Here is a 15,033-nt window from a genome sequence, read left to right as displayed (position 1 = left end):
CTGTAGCCTCTATAAAGCCTCGTATTCACTCGTTTTGTTTTTACTTCCTACCCAAGAAAGGGGCCGACCACTTCCTCGCTTGGAGCCCAAGCAAGGGGCCGGCCAAGCGTTGCTTGGTGCCCAAGATGAGGGTCGACCAAGCCTTGCTTAGTGCCCAAGCAAGGGGCCGGCCATAATAGTAATAAAAGGAAGATTTTATTTAAAACAGAATTTTGTTAAAAATTATTTCCTTTTATAACTATTTACAATGGTTTAAAAGGGAGATTTTAATTTTGTTAAAATCTTTCCTTTTTATAACCATCCATAATAGGAATTAAAAAAAGAGAGTAAATTTTATTTAAAAATAGAATTCTGTTAGAATCTTTCCTTTTTAGCCGCCAGCAAAGATTATAAAAGAACAGTAGGAGGTGCTCCCTAAATAATAACCTAATCTCTAATCTCTCCTCAACACAATTCTCCTCAATCCCTCTAGGGCCGGCGACACCTAGTTGTTTTTGCTAGGGTCGGCGGCAATTCTAGCCTCCACATCTTTTGTGGCCGGCGGCAAGAAGACAAGAGGAAGAGAAGAGAGAAAGGAGAAGAGACAGCATCCACCTTCAACCCATAGGGCCGGCAGCAATCCTTGCTTCCACCTTGGTGGGCGATGGTTTTATGAAGAAGGAGGCACCCCTTTTGCTTTGCATTCTTTAGCGGTAAGCGGCTTGGAAAGGAAGAAAAGGTACAGGTGTTTTGTCTTGGTAGATCGTCATCCACACAATGTCCAAGAAGAGGAGAGGAATACAGCAGAAGATCAAGAGGTCTTAGCATAAGAAGAAAGGTACAACTAATTCTTATTCCGTAGCGCAATTAGTTTGTTTTTCTTTATATAGATCCTGAACACCAACACAAGAGGCCAGCGATCTTGTGCTTCGATCAAGGTGCACTTTGATCAATCAAGAACTTTCTTGATTGATAAAACACATGTTTGATCGAGCATGTGGATTGTTAAGAAAAGTTCTGTGCTTGTACAATTTTTTTTTGTACAGGGGATTTATACAGAACAGAATTCCTAGCACCAACAAAATAAACATATTATTTAGTATTCAGTGTAATTCACATGCATACAATTTATGATTGACTCATTGTTAATTTGAGTTGGCTTACAAAATTCAGCGATAACTACGTTTCCACTCATCATTTGTATGATCCAATCAAATCAACATTGATCAATACTATTACATACATCCCAACTAATGAACTTAATCATTATTCTATCATGATTTCTTTAATTAAATAAAATAATCATTTAATAAAATAAACTAATCATTTAATAAAATGAACTAATCATTTTTCATGCATCATGTAGAGCAATCAACATATGAATGGACATATCATTAACATAAACATGTTGCAGTTTGTTAACATATAACAAACTGACATGAACTAAATGGACTAATACTGTTTATACATAATGGCAGTAACAATAACAAAACTCTAACAAACTAGATAAGTTAACACCACTCTCATTAGGACAGACACTAGTGTAGTGACCAACATAATCCTCTTCAACCTGGACTCATTTGAGGCAATCTTAGATAGACCAACTTCAAGATTTTTAATTTGATCTATCATCGAAACTTCTTTAAAATCCTCCTCAGATTCTTCAGGATCCTCCTCTGGATCCTTCTTAAATTCTTTAGGATCTTCCTCTAGGAACTCATGGTGAAGTAGTTCCACACACAACTATGCATATAAGATTCTCCCTTCAGAGAGCCTTCATATCTGGTGTGTTACCACCTTTGGATTCTCCAGTAGTGAACGAATCAACGCCCAGATCCTGTAATTATCTAGGATTGAAAACTCTTCTTGTTCAAGTTTCCAGGACTGATAATCATCCGTGCCATCTATAAATTAAAATTAAATAAGTCAATACAAAATCAACTAACTAGTACAAAACCATCTTAATTCAATTTACACAGGCATAGGACCAATATTATTAATCAAGAAAAATAAGTCTTCTTGATTTTCTGGAGTCTAAATCAACTGACCCATTTGATCAGTCGATTAGGAATCCAAATCCTAAACTCTGTCCAATGTTCTCATTAGAACTAATCTAATTGGATAGAGATTTTCTGTACCTATATTTTGTTATCGTTTAATCTAAGTCCATTTAAGCCAATCTCAGACTTATTGACCAAACTCAAGTCCGTTTGATCAACCCAATGTCCATTGGATTAAGTCTGACCCATTAGAACAAATCTAATCTATTTGATCAAATTTGACCCATAAAACAAATCTGGCCATTTGATCATATCTAGTCCAAGCCCTATTAAATCAACCTAAATCAATTCTGGTTTGGATCAAACTGTTTTGGTTAAACCAACTAATGGTTTAAACAAGACCGGGGTCTAATTGAACCATCATGGTCTGATTAAATCAATCAATGATTTAAATCAAATCTAGATTTGATTGGACCAATCTGGTCTAGTTAAACCAACTAATAGTTTGAAGTAGACTGAGATCTAATTTGAATTAAAGTGGTTCAAACTAAATTAGTTTGGTTCAGTGAACCAGATTTGTTTTAAGTCAAAACCAATTAATTAATTAAATCTAAGCTCAATTAATTAATTGATATGTCATGCAATGCAATAAAAACAAATTACGTTTTATTAATATGCATTAAACATGGATTAATAACAAACGTTATTTTATTTTTCATAAAACCACATCTTTTGCCCAACGCTGAAGCATGTCCACTTCTTCCACCGAAATCAGGCCCACAAGCACGCCGATGTCGTTTCTGCCACCCCATGCAGTGGTGAGGTTGCCGACTACTAGATACAATCAACTGCCGATCTTCCAGCGCCTTTTCTAGTGCTAGACGACTAAGGACACCTATGTCTATCCTCTCGACTTGGTCGTCGATGTTTTACGACCGTTTTACGTGACAAACACGTGGTTGGCAGCAATCGTTGGTTCTTTTTCTTCGAGGTGACTTGTATTATCCAGCACCCGGCAATGGTGGCAGATCGAAACACTGTCGCGATTTCACTTTCGATGACAACTCCGTTGGCGATTTCTTTGGTGATGAACATGTGCATACCATTCGAATAAATCTAAAGGTATATTTGCACAGATCTCTTGGCTTATCATTTTAGGCATTTCAATATAACAGTTCTACGTGTATACTGCCTACATGTACAGATATATTTTTGTGATCTTAGCTTATCACGATAACAAATCATGCAAGCAAAAAGATCCATCATGCATTCTTAGAACTAAGACAATGCTATGATACCATTGTTGATAATTCTAAAGCATGAAAAATACATAAATACAAAAACTGTAAAACTCACAGTGATCTCTCGTAGTAGATCTTGATCTTCGCTTTTCGTTCAAAATGAAAAACTCATAGTGATACTCGAAGAAGAAGATTGGAGAAGATATCGAAGAATAACTTGCCATTGGAAGAACAATCATGAACAAATCCAAAAACTCTTCAAGATTCCATGAGCCAAATCCATCTCTAATGGATGTTCACCTCTTACAATCTTGTGCACACAGACGAACCTTGCACAGAGACCTTTCACATATGGGATGAACCTGACTTGCACAAAGCTCGCACATAGCAAGCTCCCACAAAACTCCCCATTTTTTTCTTCTTTAGCTTGGACGCATATATATAAGAGGAAGATGACTCTCCCTCTCCCTCTATTAATAGAGGAATTAAATAAGCTAGAAGATGAAGGGGAAGGGGTGCCCTTTCATCTTCTTAACTCCAACAGTCTAAAAGTTAGAGAAATAGCACGTTGGACAGGTGGCTCGAACGTTTATCAGTATTTCTAATTACTCTTGTGTCAAGGTAACGTGGTGAGTTATCCAACTTCTTTCATCCCTATGTTTCAGATTCAGGCGAAGATTCCCACAGACGGTGTCAAATTTGATCCTGTCGAAAGTTGGAGAGATGGCTCGCTGGACAGATGGCTCGGATGTTGGCCGGAAGAAAACTTTTTAATCAGAGAAAAGGTTGCGAATGGGAGTGAAAATCCTCTCTACACACACTCAAAAGAGTAAACAAAACGTCAGTGCCAAAAACCAGGGAAAGGGTCCCTGCGAAGGCCCTTCGATGCTCAAGTTAATGTAAATGAGACTATTGTAAAGGTGTACCTTGTCAACGGAGATGATCCTCGTTTATATACCACCTCTCATAACCTTTGTAATTATAACATTATAGAGAATGTCGGATGTCAGAAACTATCAAGTAAGGAAATATGTACAACTTAGAAGGCGCATAGTCATCGTCCGAAAAATCTTCCATTACTCTGTGCACCCTTTTCATAACTTGTACCTTTAATAAGGCGGTTGAGGAAATATGCTATCATAATATATCGATTGATGGAAAGCGTATAATTACCTTTGAGGAATGTTCTCTTGAATGTTCATATTACAATAGGAGAATATTTTTTGACAAACAATTCTTATTCTCTGACAAGTTATTATGATTCTCTAACACTGTTGTCTCTGGAGTATATCTCGATCAAATTTATTAACCGGCTGACTGCATAGCCTCCCATCTTCAAGCCACGTGGTCATCTATTATGTGATATTGGAGATCTGATACGATAGGAATATGAAGCTAAGTCTCTTAGGTCTGATCGATTATATGTTCAACCGACCATTATTAACTGGACGATTGTAGAGCTGCTCGTCTTTAAGCCACTTAGTCATGTATTAATTGTGATGTTAGAGATCTAATGCGACAGCAATATGAAGCTAAGTCCCTTAGGACCGGTCGATTATATGGCCAACTGGCCATTATTAATCGACCGACTGTAGAGCCGCTTGTCTTCAAGCCACTTGGTCATGTATTATGTGATGTTAGAGATCTTATGTGACAGTAATATGAAGCTAAGTCCCTTAGGTTTGGTCGATTATATGGCTGACCAGCCATATATCAAGGTACTTGCTCCTAAAGTGATAACCTGAGTTCTGAAGCCTGACCATGTGCACAATGAGAATTGCCTTGTACATTTATATTTTGTACATATGAGATCTTAGTTGGTGTGCTGAGTTCTATAAATCCGATCGATTTTATTACCAATCGACTGTTGGATCAAACTAACATACTGCAGGCATACTAAGTGGGAAGCTGGATCTCTTGCATTCGGCCTGTTATATGGCCGACCACACCTATGGTAGACTAGCTATCCCTTAAACCCGATTGGCCCATGGCCGATCGAATATATATATAATAGATGTTTTAGCATAGGCATGGAGCATTTGGGTCCCTTAGGTACGACTAGTTACTAGGTCGGCCGCTCCGTACTAAGGGCCTTAGCACTAGGCGAGGGATAAAGCTCCGTTGAGAGTGACCCTTTGATTGTTACATTCCCTTAATTTTGACCGTCATCTCATATTGATTTAGACTGCCACATCATAAATATCTTGGATCCACTCGTAATATCCCGTATCACATGTGAGTTTTTACTTCCTATTAAGAAAAAAAAACACAAGAGAGAAGAAAATCAATTTGCTTGTGGCCAGCAAATGCATGTGATTGCAATTGTTAATTAATAATCTAATGACTTGTTTTCTTTCTAAGGACTCGTGATAACAAGGGTTCTGTTGTGTTGAGCAGTATACTTAAGCCAATTTTGTTCTTTAGTTAATCATATAAACTGAAGTTTAGATATTTGCTGTAATCTAAAGTTGGATTTTGCTATCGCTTTTGAGTTTTGGGACAGTTTAGGCAACATCTAACAGATTAAAGAAAGGCTATATTTATTGGGTGTCTGGTGGATTATTAAAACTGAGTTGTTAAGAAAGGTGCAGTACATATGTTAAAAGTGAGTGTTTACATGGGATATAAGTTTGAGAGTCACTTTAAACCCATCAAATTACTTCATCTAATAATTTTTCGATCAAAACAATACTTTATTAATTTTATTTTAAAAATAATAAAAAAATAATTTACTGATAAAAATGTGGCAAAAGGCGATTTGCTCATCCCAGTGTCTCCGCCAATTTGTCCCTAGACTAACACGGAGAAAGTAAATCATGGGTGACAACTAGCCATCAGTGCATGTGGCAAGACATGAGAGGGAGACATACTCGGACACGCTGAATTTTGACTCCAAAATATCATGTGACAATACTCTATGTCTTAATCATCGAACCATCCCGAGAAGACAATTTAATGATAAAAGTTAACTGAGTTTTTAAGGACTTGATTAAGAAAATAAGTCAACTAAATCAAAGTTTTAGCACACTCAATTTGAGAGTATTTTGATTTAGGAAAATGAGAGAAGCTGGATTTGAACATTTTCCAGTCTATTTGATAAATTGCTCTAATGAAGAAATCAACTCATAAGAAAACAAGGGGAAAAAAAAAACAAACTGTTTTCAACGAGATTATTCGATCAACCACAATGTTTCTGAAGCTTCCAAGTTTAATCGAAGCCCAACGCAGTAGTAACTAAATTCACCCTCTGTTTCGTTAATCTCCATGCAACTAAATCTGACACGTAAGTTGACTTTAATCATGCGCTATTAAATATCTAGTTCGGATATTTGTCCTGAAATCATGTGTCCTCTTACCGATCAAACACATAATACGAATGGCACTTCATTTATTTTGTTAAAGTCAAAATGAAAGTTCAAACATTGCACCAGTAATAATATGCAACCTTATTGATGAACACATAAACACACTCCGTACTGAAACTAAGCAAACCGAAAGTGCACACTCCATATGATCAGCTCCCAATTCTACTTTGTCATGATCTTGCGCGCCGTCTTGCTGCTCTCTCCAACTTCATCCTCCTTCTGCCAAAATCCTTCATCATCGCAAGGCCACTTATGAAGCAACTCACAATTGAATTTTTCCACGCGCTGGAGCTTCGGAAACGAAGCATGCAGAGAGCTCCATGAATCCTCCAACTTCTTGAGGTACCTCACCCGCAGCACGGTCGCTGACCAAGTTTTTCCCTCTAGTATAAGGCTCGTCAGCATGCTCCCACCCCTCAAGTAAAGCTTCTCCAATTTCTTCAACTTCTCAGGATCGATCCACTCCGGGAGTCTCTCTTTATTGAAGCACCGGAGGTCCAACTTCTCCAGATTCGGAGGGAGAACCTGCGTCGGCGTTGATCCCGCCGGAGTCGTTGTTCCCTTCGTCGTTTGTACCCTCTTCGCTTGATGATCTTTTGAATCGGCCACATCACGAGTCGGAGCGACAGCAGTTTGCTTGCTCTGAGAAGCTTCTGCTCGGATTTCCCTTTTGGTGGCTTCTTGAACTGAAGGTTGACCTGCGCCGCCGGCTGCGGCGGCCACCGGCTGAGATTCCTTTTGGACGACTCCCCATGTTATAATTAGTGTGGTGACCTTCTCCAGTGTGCCAATTGCTTTCAACTCTTCGTTCCTGAACTCACGACCCGTGTTGATGCTGAGCTTCCGCAGTTTGGCCAACTTCCCCAAATCGCCGAGTTGACAATGGTTCCTGTTGGTGTAATCGCCGACGACGAAGCCCTTGAGCACTTCCAGCTCCGACAGGGAAGAGAGCGTCTTCGGAATATGGTCGAGTAAGTAGCACTCTGACACGTCGAGGAACTGCAGCCTCTTGATGCTGCCGATATCCGGTGGCAGCTTCTCAAGGTTATGGCAGGCCCGGAGGTCGAGCGTCAGTAGCTTGGTGAGCTTCTCGGTGGAGTCCGGCAGCTTCTCCACCCGAGAGATGCCCCTGAAGCTGAGGTACTTCAAATTCCGGCAGTTTCCTAAGCCGGCCAAGAATTCATTGTCACGGACCTCAATATGCTGCTTCTTGTCCTCCTCTGTTTGCTCCCGCCACCTCCCCAGATGCATCGTCGTCATCTCTGTCTTGTTAACAAGCCAATCCGGCGGGAGCTCGATGTATCTGTTAAAAGAATATAAACATCATCATCAAATCTAGCTCCTCGTCATCTCAAAATGATTTAAGGTTTAAATTAAGAGGATGATACTGTTTGCTGATGTTGTAGACAGTGCGCAAGCTCCGATCTGCCTCCTCGTCGGTGGCCTTGAACAGCTGGTGTTTCCTGGACAGGCAAAAGCGGTGGCTCCTGGTGTAGTCTTCACTGGGATGGCCCGACTCGTCGTACTCGAGGAAGGCATTGGTGTTTGCGACGTCGATCAAAAGCCGGCGAATCCAGGTCTGGATCTGGCAGTAATGGTCCTTGTCGCAATGTAGCTTCTTGATTGGGATGATAAAGCCCTTGGCAATGAGGTGATCGAAGCAGCGCTTGCCGTCTTCGATGTTCTTGATGATGTCCTCGCCCATCCACCAGTGGAAGAGCAGCCGCTTCTTGATCACGGCGTTGGGGGGGAAGACAGAGATGGTGAAGAGGCACTTCTTGAGTTGCTGCTCGAGGCAGTCGACCACGAGCTTGAGGTGCCCCCACGCTGAGCTCTTCTGGATCTCCCGCTCCGCGAACGACAGCTCCTCCGGCGGCTCCTCCTCCTCCTCCGGCACGACCTTCTGCGGATCTTTCTCAGCGACTTCTACTTTGAGCGCTTTGTTGAGGGCCTTATCGATGCTTTCGAGATTGCGCTCCAGAAACTTGGGATCTAATGATTTGCTGTCTGTGGTCATGATCTCATCGATGCAACGGGCAACTTGACCAAGTTCCTCCATGGCTTTGTTTTCCTTGGACGTGTCTTTGTCGAGCATGCTCTTCAGCTTCACCATTTCATTCCTAATATTCTTAAACTTGTCATTGAAATCTTCCGGCAGAGAGCCGCGGGCTACGCCGTCCAAGCGCATCAGCAACCGTGAGATTATTTCGACGCTGCTTCCACTGCAGGGCCACATGCTGAGTTCTTGGTGACGAACAATGGTGGAAAGTGAGGAACTATCACTCACATATATATAGCCCTAAGCATGGTGCCTCCCCTGATCTGCAAGTAAAGAATATCAAAAACAAAGAGAATGGGTAAAGAATAAAGAAAAAGGAAAAAAGTAAATGAAAAGAAGTAAATCAAAGGAAAAAGATTGCTTGACGTGCAGGTTTTCACTGAGCTTCTATGAACCAATTAGGAATTTGCTTGAAGAATATCATTGACAGAGCATCATCGCTGCTAACTTTGTGCATCAACATAGGGTTGGAAATATGTTTAACATGACACAACACGAAGTATGAAAAAGAATTTAAGAATATTCAAAATATATATGTCTCATAGAATTAGACAAAGTAGAACAATATAGAAAAGAGTTTATGAAAACTAAATAAGTAAACTATTAAGCTTAAGCAACGTTAATTTAACTAGCATTGAACCAAATAAGTGATGCGGCGTATGATGTAGGGCTCTCGAAATCAAGTGAAAGTTCAGGAGATCAACTGACATGGTGGTCAAAGTCAAAGATGAGTCAATACTCGAAGCTAGCATAGTCGATCACCTCAGCCTAGCAATTAGCCGACCGGACCCTTAGGTCGATCGCATCCCGAGTCCCTCAATATTGGTGAAGCCCCGAACTGAGTCAGTACCATCCAAAGCTAAGTCCTCTTCATATCTTGGGGATAGCATGGTTAATCAATTCGGCCGAGTGGTTTAGCTGATGGGACCTATGATTCAATCAGACATACTGGGCACTTGGTCCAACTAGACCCTTTGACCAAGCAGAGAGGCCGAGCGAAGATCGAGTCTCTGATAGTATTCCTTAAATTCGACATGGTCGCTCCTACAAGCGACATCCGATCGGATCACAGAATGGACTTGGTCGGTTTGCCGGTTAAGCATATTAAGGACCCCTAACCCAGCGGCCTAACATTCTTTCTTATCGTTTTGTGTGACAACTGCCAAAGAATCAAGGAAATATCTCTTATGCCAACTGTACACTAGAAATTTCTACTTTGTGAAACGTAGAGATTGCGAGTTCATTTTAATAAAAGTGTTAGAGCATCTTTATGGTCTGTCTTTTTTTGGTAGTGCATCGAGATTCATGCATAGAGGAATGGTACCACTATAAAAGAGGATGATACTATTTTTTGGCAGTGCTTTCCACTCGATCGGTCACTGACTTAAGCATGTGGAGGCTTCTCGAGTCCTGATCTACTTGGACTCTCGATTGGTCCTTGAAGAGGGTAATGTAACCGGCAAGAGGAAGGTTGGGACTATTGTGACCGATCAGAATTATGATATGATGGGAGGGGATGTTGCAGGTGAGGGTTGTGAGGCGTATCTGGTCCACTTCACCGTCATTAAAATTAAAGGTGGCGGAGGTGCTCTAGAGCCCATGGGCAACAACAGGAGGAGTTGAGGCCCTGGAAAAAGAAGAAAGTTGAATGAAGGATGAAAGAAAACAAACTTACGAGAAAAACAAAGAGCTTGAGAATCGTCGACGATAGCAGAAGGAGCAAAGAGGAAGACGATAATGAGAAAAATGTGAAAACAATAAGGGTTGCATCAACATGTAAACCTTACAAACCCTAGCGGTGGCATCCAAGAGTCGTCCAATCAAGGGAATAGAAGAGAGAAATTTAATCTAGATCGTTGAATTTGAACCGTCATATGTCACATCAAATCCCAATAGTCATCTGTTACATTATATATTCTTTTCATAGGTGTGCGACACGTGGTAGCAAGCTATGGGTTGCATTTATGAGGGATGGGAGACAATAAATAAAATTATGATAAAAAGGCATGCTCATCATGCTTAACATTAATGATAAGTGATGTGTCCGATTTCTAAGGTGCCAAAGTGATGTCATCTTGAGCCAAGCAACAATACAAGGACTGAGCATTCAGTCGGGAAACAAGAAACAAGGAACCATAGAAACATCAACAACTAAGTGTAACATTCACTTAAGTTAAGCGGCAGAACAAAGACTGAAAGTCCGATCGGAGGACAAGAGACACAAACAATACTAGTGTCTAGTTAGTCAGGATCCACAGCCTCCTTTGACTAGACTTGAAGGGAGACTTGTGCTTTGATGAATGATATAGGTGTTAGGGAATGGCAATGTGGTGCGTGCTAAAACACGTTTCAAAAACATACACAGCGGAAATAAAAACATAATTCCTAATTATGACATCACACACACACACCACACGCAAGCAAGGATATAACACGGCCAGACATGATCACATAATTAAAATTTTATGGAAAGTAAATTTACGCTAGGTATACCTGACATTTCATTAACGAACCTTGTAGAGAATGTTTACTAGCCTCGCAAGGCAAGCCTCCTTCGGAATCAACGTGCAAGTGACCGATTGATAAGGAGTGGAATTGGAATCAACTAAGTGACACTAGAAAGCCTCGCTTCTATTCATATCCATGCCGAGCTATCGTTAAGACGATGTCAGAAGTCACGAGTTCCATCTTTGCAAAAGGTACTAGCCTTGTGTGCGAAGACGGAGCGATCTGAGAGAACTCCCACAGTATGATTTGGAGAGCGGTGCGACACTGAAATCATCGACACTAGATTCATTGGTATCAAAATCATCGGTATTGAATTTGTCAGCACCGAATTTGTCAACACCAAATTTGTCGGCACCAAATTCGGTGGCTAGAGATGGCTGGCGGTAACTCTTGGGTGACAAGAGCTTGGGCGATGGCTAGAGAGAGGGAGAAGAGGATGAAAAGAAACCCTAATCAAATTAGAGTTTTCTCTCAAAAATAAAATCACTACTCTTTTATCCTCATAGAGGGTATTTATATACTTCTACATAACTTGGGGAGCAAGTCATCTCCCAAACCCAATAAGTAAAGTCAACCCAATCCATTATCATTAAGATTAAGTTTGGTTCACAACCAAACCATCTTGGTTCATAATTAAACCAAACACTTTTAATTTATTATTAAGCCAAGTTGTTTTATAAGTAAACCAAATTCTTTTTGGTTTATTATCAAACCAATATCTCCTACAATAGTCATGGCATATTCTCGCTTCTGTTTTGACAAATATCTTTCCATATTTGTTCTTTCCATTTGGTCTAACCAAACTCTATCTCTCTCTTCATTTAAGAATTTAATTCTTAAACTCGTTTTAACTCTCTAAGATAAACTCGTAGTGCATGTGACCTTAGAGGTTCCTGGTTATATTGGTCGTCCATAATTAACCATTAATTATGAAACGATCATGAGGGACACCTACTAATATATTATGATCCCCAATTAATAAAAAAAATACAGTTGATTCCAGAACCACTTCTTAACCCTTCAGCAGCTACAGGAGCCGTGTCTCATTCCTTTTACTCGTCTTATACCCACTTGGTTCAAAACATGATCTACTTGTCAGTCCTCACTAGGTTGATTATGTCACACGGGCCAAATAATACTTCCTCGTCATGCAGATTCAAATTACTCATACATGTGTCCAAGACTCTCGTACTTTGACATATGATACTTTGGCCAAAGATGTTGAGTAATAATCTTGACAAGTGACCATAGGGTATACTGTTGGATTGTAAAGACACTAGAGGAAGGTGAATAGCCTATGTTACTTTTTCGAAAGTCAAGATTACGCAGTGGAAAAGAAACACAAAAATATAAATGCTAACACAAGTAGTTTTATTTGGTTCGGAGCCTTCGACGACTCATACTCCAAGGCCTGCACTCATTAAGTGCTTTCATTGGCAATCCATTAATAGTTTGAATAATACAGTAATGAAGTACAAGTAAACTATAAAAGGTTACCGACAACAAAGAAAGTAAGGAGAACTTGATCGCTGGTTGTCGGAGGAGCATTACAGCTTCGTATGAGCTTTTTTGAAGCAGTCCGCTGGAATGAAAGTTGTAGCACTTGTTGTTGTGAAGCTGCTAGTTGAAGGCTGCTTTTATAGCCCCATCCGAGCGCCTGGACTGTGCTGACACAGCGAGCTCTTGTCAAAACTTCATTCACAAAGTTTATCCACCTCCAGGCTCCCGAATCCCCTCCGGGTGCTCGAACCGTTGATGTGGGTCACCCAATCGTCGCGCTCCAACTCAGCTTCTGGATGAACTTTTCTGGTCCGGGTGCCTAGAGCACCTTTGGGCATCTGGACCACTAGGATGCCTGGCTAGGCACTCATCTGGGCGAAACTACGAGCGCCCAGACCAACTCCGGGCTCCCAGAGTCCGGGTGCCCAGATGCCTTCCAAGCACTCGAACCACTATTTTTCAGTCTCTTCTTTCATGCAAAAAAGAGTTAGTCCAGGCAACCAAAATATGTTTATTTTGTAAAATAAAGTTAGCACAATACAATAAGATAGTAGTAGTAATTAGATCATGTCTCCTCGAGACCAGGATCTAGTCAACATCTTGGCTTATACTTCCCAAATGGACTTAAGTTGGATCAACGTCTACTATTCTCTTAACCGGGAACGCGTTCTCACTGGATTTCTCCTCCAGTAGCTTACCTTTTACTTACTAACTGCAATCGCTTGACTTACCTTTGAGCCACCTGGTCTTCTCGCCAATTGTCAAGTCCGCAGACCCAACTACACTTCGGTCAGTTATCAGGTCTCACAGACCTAACCGGACTTCAGCCAGTTGTCAAGTCCCACAGACCCAATCGGATTTCAGTCGATTGTTAGGTCCCGTGAACCTAACTGGATTTTCCACCAAATATTGGATCACTCCTTGACATATCTAGATTTTATACTAGCTATCGGGTCCCATAGACCTAAATGGATTTCAGCCTAGTGTCAAGTCCTCCAGATCCATCAACTCCTGCATACTTGGTAAAGCAATTAGACTACAAACACTCTAACTTTAATTCACTTGTCATTCATTAGTGTAACTTGCACCAACAATCTCTCCCTTTTTGATGCAATGACAACCTGGGTTAGAGTTAGAAAAAAATAATATTGAAAGACGATTTTCCAAATGCAAACAAATGACTTAAGTCAGTTTTGAATTTGATTTACTTGATAAGTTTTTGTTTGTTCTTTTTCTATATTAACCCTTACCTCCCCTTGGCATTCATAAAAAAAAAAAAAGGTAAAAGACATGCATAATATGGGATAGGTAATACAAGACATTAATGCACAAATATAGCTGAAAGTATATACTTTGTATGTATAGGACTTAGGGAGAAATTTGAACAAAAGTTTAATTTAGCAGAACAAAAAATTGTAAATATTTTTTAGAGAATTTTTTATGTAAAGCTTTGTCAAAATTGTGTTCCAAGTAAAGCTTTGTCAAAGAATTTTCCAAGTAAAACTCTTCAAAAAAATTTAATTAATTTTTTTCAAAAATTTTAAGTAAATTTTTTCAAAGATAAATAAGAATTTTTAAAAATAATTGTAATAAAAAATTTTCTAAGTAAATATTTTGCAAAGGAATGACATTGTAGTAAATATTTTCCAATAATTTTCTAAGTAAAGATTTTCATATTAAAAAAAATTTGCTAAGCAAGATTGTTAAAGTTAATTTTAAAGAAAAATTTTCTATGCAAGATTTTTAAAATAATTTTTTAAAAAAATCTAATAAAGATTTTCAAAGTAATTTTAAATAAAAATTATCCTAAGAAAAATTCTTTCAAACAAAGTTTTAGGTAAATGTTTTCAAAAAACTTTTAGTAAATGTTTTTTAAAAAAACTTAAGTAAGACAGATTTTCACAATAATTTAAGAGTAAGGATTCAAAATAATTTTTCAAGATTTTTTTAAAATTATTTAATTTTTCAAAAAAAACATTTTAAATTATGCATTTTTCAAAGCAAATAATTTTCCAAGATGTTTTCTAGGAAAAAAATTTTCAAGAAAAATTTCTCAAGTAAATATTTTAGAGTTTTTGACAATTGATTTGAAATTAGATCCTCCCCTGAATCTGATATCTTTATCTTAAAATAATCATTCAACTATCAATATTCTTAGTACATATCTAATCGTTAGTTACTATCTATTAGAAAATAGTAGTATTTACTTTGTTAGTCAAGTTAAGCAAAATTTAATCGAACTTATTATTTATTAAAAAGAATTGTTTAACTTGATCAATATATTATTGTATTTATAGCCCAAATTTATTTTAATGCACTGATATAAGCATATAAAGCATAGGGAAAAGACTTACGCATCTCACTCCATTCTACATTTTGAA

At 39.1% G+C, this 15,033-nt stretch overlaps 1 protein-coding gene across 1 annotated transcript; it reads right to left on the bottom strand.

Annotated features, from left to right (window-relative positions):
- Positions 1–6,654: 6,654 nt before the first annotated feature.
- On the bottom strand, positions 6,655–8,842 carry LOC121970642. The gene is made up of 2 exons (XM_042521471.1): positions 7,974–8,842; positions 6,655–7,888 (listed from the first exon to the last, which is right to left on the bottom strand). Exons 1-2 carry the CDS (start codon positions 8,819–8,821, stop codon positions 6,748–6,750), a joined length of 1,989 nt encoding a protein of 662 aa, XP_042377405.1. The 5' UTR covers positions 8,822–8,842; the 3' UTR covers positions 6,655–6,747.
- Between the last annotated feature and the right edge of the window lie 6,191 nt (positions 8,843–15,033).

Source organism: Zingiber officinale, chromosome 4A, assembly GCF_018446385.1.
Source record: "Zingiber officinale cultivar Zhangliang chromosome 4A, Zo_v1.1, whole genome shotgun sequence".
Taxonomy (NCBI): domain Eukaryota; kingdom Viridiplantae; phylum Streptophyta; class Magnoliopsida; order Zingiberales; family Zingiberaceae; genus Zingiber; species Zingiber officinale.
The sequence above is the reverse complement of the archived record's forward strand: the minus strand, read 5'-3'. Positions and strand labels throughout refer to the sequence as shown.

Excerpts from the sequence above, each read along its gene's own strand:
- LOC121970642 (XM_042521471.1), bottom strand. The coding sequence starts at position 8,821 with ATGTGGCCCTGCAGTGGAAGCAGCGTCGAAATAATCTCACGGTTGCTG. Across the intron at positions 7,889-7,973 it reads GTCTACAACATCAGCAAACA|ATACATCGAGCTCCCGCCGG; the intron begins GTATCATCCTCT and ends TTCTTTTAACAG.